The sequence below is a fragment of the Carcharodon carcharias genome, chromosome 21 (assembly GCF_017639515.1).
Source record: "Carcharodon carcharias isolate sCarCar2 chromosome 21, sCarCar2.pri, whole genome shotgun sequence".
NCBI classification, from domain to species: domain Eukaryota; kingdom Metazoa; phylum Chordata; class Chondrichthyes; order Lamniformes; family Lamnidae; genus Carcharodon; species Carcharodon carcharias.
In genome coordinates, this window is record NC_054487.1 from 82,478,525 (window position 1) to 82,488,637 (window position 10,113).

The 10,113-nt window shown below is 47.8% G+C and overlaps 1 protein-coding gene across 2 annotated transcripts in view; it reads right to left on the reverse strand.

The window, feature by feature from the left end:
• btbd11b (BTB (POZ) domain containing 11b) overlaps positions 1–9,874 on the reverse strand; it is a 133,482-nt gene extending 123,608 nt beyond the window's left edge. For both annotated transcript variants that reach the window (XM_041216494.1, XM_041216493.1), the window contains exon 1: positions 8,979–9,874. In XM_041216494.1, the coding sequence (XP_041072428.1) occupies positions 8,979–9,798 (820 nt within the window). In that variant the 5' untranslated portion in view covers positions 9,799–9,874. The remainder of the gene's footprint in view (positions 1–8,978) is intronic.
• Between the last annotated feature and the right edge of the window lie 239 nt (positions 9,875–10,113).

Genomic DNA, 10,113 nt, shown 5'->3' on the forward strand with positions numbered 1-10,113 from the left:
TGTGGTGGGATTCGAACCTGGGTCCCCAGAGCATTTTCCTGGGTCTCTGGATTACTGGTGCAATGACAATACCACTATGCTACCACCTCCCCCGTTAGAGATTGCACTTTTGAAGTGCAGTCACTGTTGTAATGCAGGAATTATGACAGCCAACATGCGCACAGCAAGCTCCCACAAACAGCAATGTGATAATGGCCAGATAATCTGTTTTTGTGATGTTGATCAAGGGCAGTGGGAATAAATCCCCCGCTCTCTGAAACAGTGCCATGGGACCTCATTACACCCACCAGAGCAGGCAGACAGGGCATCGGTTTAATGTCTCCTCTGAGAGACTGCACCTCCTTTGGTGCAGCACTCCCTCAGTAGGAGGGCAGACATGATTGGTGCCAAGCCTGGAATGGGACTTGAACCTGGAACCTTGTGACTCGGAAGCAAGTGTACAACAATCTGATCCACAGCCGACACTATTTTTTCCATTTGAAAAATGACAGAATTTAACAAGGTCCTCTGGCCCATCCAACCTGTTTCAAAAAACCACAATGCCTCGAGCATCACATTACAGACACTTCCTACCCACCTGAAAGCCATGTAATCTCCTGGGAGAGGCCAAAACAATGGATAAAAACCCAAGCGAATTGAGAGGGCGTGGCATGACGGTGGGGTGGTGGTGAGAGGAGGAATGGAGGGCAGGCCTTAGGGTGATTGAACCTATTTCAGGAGGTCACAGTGGCCCTGATTAACATGAGCAGGTAGCTACTATTTGTAATCAGTCTCCAGAAATGCGTTTACCTGAACATGCTGTAACATTCATTACCGTGCATCAGAGACGCTCTAGTAAACAGGTCAGGGCTCAACATTTATAACACAAGTGAGAGTTAAGTTTTTTCAATCCATAACTAAACACATATCAAATATTAACCAAAAATCCTATTACATTTCTATCTTTCCTCAGTTCTGATGAAGAGTCATCAACCTGAAACGTTAACTCTGTTCCTCATTCACAGATGCTGTCTGGCCTGCTGAATATTTCCCACATTCTGTGTTTTTATTTCTAACATTAACTACTTGCACAAGATGTGTCTTCAGAGAGGTATCTGAATATGTGAATTCTGGTTTCTTAGGGGCGGCAAAACCACATTCAAACATCCGACAGTAGAACTTGATGTTCGATACAGGCCATCAACATACAAAAGTACAATTTCAGCTAGTGTATCTATTTATACTGATTCTGCCAGCACCATCCATTTCCTTTCTGTTAACTAGTTAACTCCAAAAATTTCCCTGTCCTGATCTCACACTGTTACCTTGATGTAGAGTTTACAATGACTTTGCAGTTTATTGATTCAGGTTATTGGCAAACCTTGCAAATCTCAAATACTTCAAGATGTTCATAAATGAGTCTCAATAATCATTAACAGGGTCCAAGCCGGCTGGTGAAACCAAAACCAAGACACAGAGCTTTTCTTTATTGAGAGAGTTTATTGACTTGCTCAGTCTTACAGTTCTCCTCAACCCAGTGTCCCAGCTGTCCCCTATTTATATGTACTCAAAGACCATTAATACCCATCTTTGTAATTATTTAAAACACATTAAGGATGGTAGGACAGGTGATGAGTCAAGGCTGCAGCATGGAGGAGCTCCTGGATAACACTCTGACCCAGGGCAAACACGTCTGCAGTAAGTGTTTGTGGCTTGAGAAACTTCATCTCACAGTCATTGAGCAGGAGGCTAAGCTGCAGACACTGTGACATATCAGGGAGGTGGAAAGTTACCTTGATGCTTTATACCAGGAGGCAGTCACACCACTTAGGTTAGGGTCTTCTGATTTGGTCAGTGACCAGGGACTGGAGGGTGTGACTGCAAGTGAGGCAGAGGACAGCAGTGTGAGCCTCTACGGTTGTCCAATACGTTTGAGATTCTCTGAACTTGTTTGGATGAGAGTGGGGGCTGCAGGGTGGATGAGCAACCTGACAATGGCACCGTGGTACAGGAATCCATCCAAGTGGGGGGAGCAAAAAGGAATGTAGCGATAATAGGAGCCAGTGTAGTGAGGGGTTTGACATTGTTCTCCGTAGCAAAGAATGAGAGTCCAGACGGCTTTGTTGCCTAACCGGTGCCAGGGTTTGGGACATCTGCTCAGGGCTGGAGGGGAACTTGCAGTGAGAGCGGGAGGATCCAGTTGTTGTGGCCCATGTAGGTACCAACGAAATAGGCAGGATTATGAGGAAGGAGGTTTTGCAGAGTCAGTATGACAAGCTAGGCACCAAATTAAGAAGCAGAACATCAAAGGTATCAATTTCTGAATTATTACCTGAGCCACATGCAAATTGGCGTAGGACAAATAAGATTAAAGAAATGAATGTGTGGCTCAAAGACTGGTGTGGGAGAAATGGGTTCTGGTTTGTGGGGCATTGGCACCAGTATTGGGGAAAGAGATCCGTACTGTTGGGACAGTCTACGCCTGAACCGTGCTGGGGCTGGTGTCCTTGCGAGCCACCTAACTAGGGAAGTAGAGAAGCATTTGATAAAGTGGCACACGAAAGGTTATTACAGAAAATAAAAGCTCATGGCGTAGGGGGGGTAACAACAGTGGCACAGATAGAAGATTGGCTGGTTAACAGGAAGTAGAGAGTGGGCATAAATGGGTCTTTTTCTGGTTGGTGTGCCACAGGGATCAGTGCTGGGGCCTCAACTTTCTAAAATTTATATAAATGATTTGGATAAAGGGACCAAAGGAATGGTGGGTAGATTTGCTGAGGGTACAAAAATAGGTAGGGAAATAAGTTGTGAAGAGGATGTAAGGAGGCGACAGAGTGACATAGATAGGTTGGGCAAAGGTCTGGCAAATAGAGTATAAAGTGGGCAAATGTTAAATCGTTCATTTTGGCAGGGAGAGTAAAAAAGAACCTTATATCTAAATGGTGAGAGATTGAGGAGCTCTGCATGAATCCTACTGCATGAATCGCAAAAGGTTGGTGTGCAGGTACAGCAGGTACTTAGGAAAGCCAATAGAATGTTACCATTTATTGTGAGGGGAATTGATTCCAAAAGGAGGGAGGTTATGCTTCAGTTGTACAGGGCACTGGTGAGACCACATCTAGAGTCTCCTTATTTAAAGAAAGATGTAATTGCATTAGAAGCAGTTCAGAGAATGTTTACCTGACTAATACCAGGAATGGGCAGGATATCTTATGAGGAAAGACTGGACAGGTTAGGCTTGTACCACTGGAATTTAGAACAGTAAGAGACAACTTAATTGAAACCTTTAAGATTCTGAGGGGTCTTGAGAGGGTGGATGTGGAGAGGATGTTTCCTCTTGTGAAGAATCTAGAACTAGGGGTCACTGTTTAAAAGTAAGGGGTTGCTCATTTAAAGCAGAGATGAGGAAAAATTTTCTCTCTCAGAGGGTAGTGAATCTTTGGAACTCTCTTCCTCAAAAGGCGGTGGAAGCAGAGTCTTTGAATATTTTTAAGGCAGAGCTAGATAGATTCTTGATTAACAAGGGGGGTGAAAGATTATCATGGGTAGGCAGGAATGTGGGGTTGAGGTTACTTTCAGGTCAGCCATGATCTTATTGAATGGTGGAGCAGGCTCGAGGGGCCGAGTGGCCTACTCCTGCTCCTAATTTGTCTGTTAATATCATTAAGGTTAAGAGAAACAATGTAATGAATAAGACATTAACAATAATCACCTAGAAATTCTCCCGTTGCCCTAAATCCACATGGGCATTCCCAGTATAAGTCAATGGACAGCAATCAGGATCAGGAACTCTGGCCGATTTCCCCTCAGGACCAATCAGATCAAGTAAATCTTATTCTCTGAATGCCGACCAATAATGAACACAATGAATAATTTCACCATGGGTCCAACGTGTCTAACCCTGCTGCAGGAATTACAGGAGGAACATGGCAAATGTCTCCTGGTTTCAGAAAGTCCTGACTTATCCTCATCTGTCAATGCTGTTACATTCTCTCAGAATTCAAATAAACAGTGGGCACAAACTGCCTTTCACAAACTGCTCAACTCCCTGGGCCTTGCAGAGGTGTATTTACAATCAGCGTCTGTTAACTCAGAATAAATGGGCCTTTACAAATGCGCTTAAAGTGTTGATTTTACACCAACTCAAATCGACCGAAAGTGTCTCAGTCACTTATCCAAGGGCCACCTCCAGCTCGGGTAGAATGCCCAGCTCACTATCCAACTCTCCCGCCCAGGAGGACACAGAGGGCGTTACACACAACATAGGACTCCTTCCTCAGCGGTTAAAACAAAGAGAGAAAAGGCAATGAAGTCTGAGCAGTTACAGCAATTCTGGGTTTGAAGAGCTCAGGAGCTCCCAACAAGACCCTTTACACAGCTGCAGGGTGGACAGCAGGGCCCCGCGATACTAACTTGATAAAAAAAAAACAAAGTCGCAATAATTAGAACTAATTATGTGTTTCCTAACCCAAACACATGGATGAACTGCAGAATGTTAATCTGTATAATGGCCAGTTACGAACAGTCTTTGAGATTTACATTGCTCAATATCATCAGCCTTGCACTGGCAGCGCTGAACGTTAAAAGTCACTAATCCCACTGTAATTAGATTGTGGCAATGTGGCCAGGTATCTTGAAAACAATCAGCAGCTGCTTGAAATAAAAGGGAAGAGCAACAGCGATAGATTTTTCCCTCACCCACAGAGAACAGCCCCAGGCCAGGAGGCCAGTATATAATTACTAGTAGTGTTAAACCACAGATCTCAAGTTTCACAATAGCCTTAGACTAGGAAGGGCCTGGTAATATTTAATAACACTGACACTTGCAGACTTTAACAGGTGATCCTTTCTTGGAAACATTGATGAGTGTCAGCTTGGTAACACTCCGAGTTTGGTCAGAGGCTGCAGGTTCATGGCCTGCTCCAGGACATGGCCACATTAATCCAGGAACAAGCTCGTGCGCGCTTTTTAAAAATCCATTCATGGGGGCTGTGGGCATGGGCATCGCCGGCAAGGCCAGCATGTGTTCCCCATCTCTAAGTCCCCTTGAGAAGGTGGTAGTGGGCCGCCTTCTTGAATCACCCACAGTGCTGTTAGGGAGGGAGCTCCAGGATTTTTGACCCAACAACAGTGAAGGAACGGCGACTTATCTCCAAGTCAGGATGGTGAGTGACTTGGAGGGGAAACTTTAGTGGAGTTTTACCAAGGGAGTGTTGCATTGCCTGAGGTGCCATTTACAAAAGATATGTTACACATAGTAGAGGCCCCAAACTGTGGTTTGCAACCCCCAGTGGGATTACGGGACAGGACTTTGGGGTCATGGGCTCCAAGGCAGCAATGGTGCCTATGCAGCTTGGACTGAGTTTTGACAGCCCCAAGACCTCTTTAAACATTTGCATTTCTTCTGTCAGTGGGTGTGGCTTAATCGCCTGTTCTCCGAGGCCCAATTGCTGCTACAATACAATCTGTAAAAACGTGGGTCGTCATTTTCTTTTGGGTCAAACTCAGCATTTTTAAATATATAAATTAATCTCTGAAGAAAAGTCATACAGACTCGAAACGTTAACTCTTGTTTCTTTCTCCATGGACGCTGTCAGACCTGCTGAGCTTTTCCAGCACTTTCTGCTTTTATTTCAGGTTTCCATCATCTGCAGTATTTTACTTTTATTTACCAGTAGTGTTAACCCTCCCCCCTGCTCAACAACTCTCCAACCACTCCCACCCCCTGCTCAACAACTTTTACCCCAATACCACCCCCTCCAAATTTTTACTCTGGGGTCACAGGAAGCCTGTGACCCCATTTTAATGCCTCATCAGGAAAAAGCTTGGGATGTACTGACCTATGGGGTAGTGCAGTTGTACTATTTGAAGATCATGCTGGGCTAACATTCCTCCCTCAAACTAATCCCAAAAACTAGACTGGCTGGATATCCCACTCATTGGTGCTTGTAGCATCTTCTGCACAAACTACCTGCTACAAATTGCCATGCCAGCGACTACAGTTACAAACGATTCACTGGATTCGAAGGGCGAGAGGTCGACTATTAAAATCCTGCTGCCCTCTGTGATGAGATACCTACGAGCCCTGTGGGTTCCCTTCCCTCTTGAGGGGTCTCTGCTCAGCGTTTCCCTGAGTGATGGACCAGGCACTGGACTACATCTTTTATCTACACTGTACACAGGGCTCAGTTCAGGATGGCTGGTCAATACCGATCCCACTAGGTGACACATGACATGCATGCCCAAGAGTCAGGATCCCACTGATAACAGAAAATACCCCAGAAACAGACAATCCCTAGGCGATTTCTAAACTTGGCGAGATATTGGTCCGACTTTAAACAAAAGAGTTTCTGCCTTGGTTCCTCCATCATTTGTACCTCTCCTGAAAAAAACCTTTGGAAAGTCCCTTGGATGGTGGGATTGTTTTATCAAGAGAGATTGAGGAAACTGGGATAAAAACAAAATTCTGCGAATGCTGGAAATTTGAAACAGAAACAGAAAATACTGGAAAAACTCAGCAGGTCTGATAGCATCTGTGGAGAGAAAGACAGAGTTAACGTGTCGAGTCTGTATGACTCTTCTTCAGAGTTGTTGAGAGTTTTGAAGAATGAGAGGCGATCTCACTGAACTGTATAAATCCTTACAAGACTTGATAGGGGAGATGCAGGAAGAAGGTTTCCCCTGGCAGGATGCAGGGGTCTACAACCAGGGAACACAGTCTCAGAATAAGGGACAGGCCATTTAGGACTGAGATCAGGAGGAATTACTTCACGCAGAGGATGGTGAATCTTTGGAATTCTCTATCCCAGAGGCCTGTGGAAGCTCAGTCATGAAGTATGTTCAAGACAGAAATCAATAGATTCCTGAATAATAATGGCATCAAGGGATATGGGGATAGCACGGGAAAATGATGTTGAGGTGGATGATCAGCCATGATCTACTGGAGCAGTTCAATGGGCTGTATGGCTGCTCTTGCTCCTGTTTAGGTATTGACAGTGAGAGGGAGAGAGAGAGAGAGAGAGAGACACACAGAAACACCATTTCATGCTCTCAATGTTGTTAATGACTGCTAATTAAGAGTGAGATATTTAAAAACACAGTAAATGTGTTGCGGGAATGCCATCCATTCTGTGAAGGGGGACTATAGATATCGCAGGGGGGTAATGCAGCTCATCAAAACTCCCACTAAATATGACAAGACAGCTTTAATAATTCACTTTAGTGACATTCTGCTGTGGAGAAGCTAAGGCACCCTTGTTAAATAATTAACAGCCAAAGCATTTCTATGCATAAAAGTCACACTAACAGTTAAGCAGTGCTTAGGGAATCCAATTAGCTCACCACCTGCCTGGTTCTTGTGCCTGTCCAGACTTGATGCTAGCAGGCAGTGCCATTCACTGCCAGCTGCTCTGATATCAGCCTCCAATAGCATAATTCTCAAAGAATTTGAATTACCTTTACAGCTGTCTTTCATAGACAAAAAGTAAAATTTGAAATAAATATGGAACTTATTGATATCTTAAATATGTAACTATTTATGTAACCTTACTGACTGAAATGTAAATGGAACTTTCAATGGAACTTGGAGACCACAAACTGATCCAGAGGGTAGGAGTGACATTGTCCTACATGGAAAATTGCACTGATACAAGACTCCCTTTGTTTTTGGAATAAACTGGGCCTTCCAATTTCTCCAGTGTATCCCTTGCACAAATCAGTGCCCAGATTTACTTCGATAAATTAACCCAACTACACAATCCATTCTCCCAGTGAGGAAGAATCCTCATCCATCTGCATTGGTTACTCTGCATTTTTTACCTTGTTTCACTGTTTCCCGTGCTGGCCACTATCAAATACTCCTGCGCAGTTACACGAGCAACACACCAAGGCTCCTTTGACAGCACCTTCCAAACCCATGACCTTTACCATTTAGAAGGACAAGGGCAGCAGACACTTGGGAACATCACCACCTGCCAGTTCCTCTCTCGCCCAAACACCATCCTGGCTGGGAACTATATCACTGTCCCTTCATCATCACTTGGTCAAAATTCTGGAACTCCCTCCCTAACAGCGCTGTGGGTGTAGCTACACCGCAAGGACTGCAGCGGTTCACGATGATGGATCACTGCCACTTTTTCAGGGGTCAGCTTGGGCTGGATAACAAATGCTTTGCCAGCACCCACTTCCCATTAACAGCAAAAAAAAAAGCTTCTGTTGTTGAGAGAACCACCACACAGAAAGCCACACGATTATAGTGCATCTATATACTGGACCACATTTTGTGTCAGTTCAGGGTAGGGACAGTAATCTAGCTAATAATCCAGTGTTTCTGGGACTGGGCTAGAAACACACAGGTCACAGGGGTGAGTCACTTGCACGGTTAAAACCCCACCTGATGAGTTCTAATCTGACCAACAACAACTTACATTTAGTTAGCAGTTTTAACATCATAAAAACCCCCAATGTGCTTCACAGCAGCATCATAAAGAAAATGAGGCACCCAGTCACATAGTGATGCAAATGGCCAAAAGTTTAGTCGAAAAAAGTAGTTTAATCAGTGTTTTAAAAGGAGAAAAAGGGGAGGGAATTCCACGGCTTAGGCCCCAGAGAAGCAGAAGGCACGGCCGCCAATGGTGGGGGGCGATTAAAATTTGGGCTGCTCAAGAGACCCGAATCGGAGGAGCACAGGCATCTCAGCGGGTTACGGGGGAAGAGGCGGAGACCTTGAACCCGAGGCATTGCTTGACCAGGAGCCAGGGGGCGATGGGCGAACCGGACTTGGCTTGAGGGGGAGGGAACTGTCAGATTGTCATTAAATCCCAACTGGGTTGGGGTGGGGGGCGGGGGGTGGGAGAGAAGGGGAGCTGTCAGGTGCGGGGACAGTCAAGGGGCTTCAGCCTCTTCACTTCATCTCAGGGGTCACTACACTGAGGGACGTAGCAAGAGGTGGAAGATGATGATACACGTTTCAGACGGAGTGGGTGCAGCTGACAACTTACCGTGAGCATTCTTACCGCACAGCAGATGCAGGTAGGGCTGGGTGATGCCCCAGAACTCGGAGTCGTTGCTGACGGTCTGCTCGATGGTTTCCACCGTGATTTTGGGGGTCCCGTTCCCGTTCTGGAGGATCCGCAGCAGCAGCTCCTTCAGCAAGCTCTCCACGCCGGCCGCCAGGTAGATGGCAGCGTGCGGGTGGATCCTCGGGGCCACCCCGCTCTCCACCATCCACCTGAAGAAGCTGCCGACCGGCAGGGTGAGGCCGCACCTGGCCGACTTGCCCTGGCCGAAGCCGCGGCCGCTGCTCATGTTGCGGAGGGAGAGGGCGGCCAGCCCGGCCGAGACGCAGCCCCGGGCCAGCGGCCAGGACAGCACCATCCGCAGGGCGCTCTGCACCTCCGCCCGCCCGCACCGGCCGTACCGCAGGCTCAGCCGCTGCGCCTCGCGGGACACCCGCAGCAGCGGCCGGCTGATCAGCCAGGAGAGGCGGCGCAGCACCTCCCGCCGACATTCGGCCGCCGGAGGCTGCACCGCGCCCAGCACCGCCTGCAGCTGCTGCAGAGTCCAGGGCAGCTCTTCGGGCTCGGGCAGCCGGCACTCCAGCATGTCCGCCTCCTCGGCCAGAGCCCCGCTCACCGAGCCGCAGCTGCTGCTGCTGCTGCTGCTGCTGGCTCTCCCGGCCCGCGGCTCCGCTCCATGGGCGGCCGGGGAGCAGCACAGAGACAGGCTGGAGGAGCGGACCGAGTCGGCGGCGCCCCCGTAACCAGAGTCGCGGCTCACGTCCTCCAGCGTCCAGCCCCAGGGTTTAACCCGCCCGCCCATGGCTCCGCCACATATTCCAGCGTAGGAGCGGCCGGACGCCAGTTATACCGTCCGCTCGCCACACACACACACACACACCACCTGGTTCCAGCTGATGGATAGGGCCCCGCCCACTATGCAAATCAGCCACCCACCTCGCCTCTGATTAGCAGCCGGATAAGACCGCACCCCCCCTGCTCCAGCCGCTTGACGGGGCCCCGCCCACCAGGCAAATCACACGCCCCCAGCGCCTTCCGATTGGCTGGTCTTACAGACCCCACCCCGATTCCGCCTGCTATGTAAATTAACCACCCCTCCTGCCTTCTGATTGGCAGC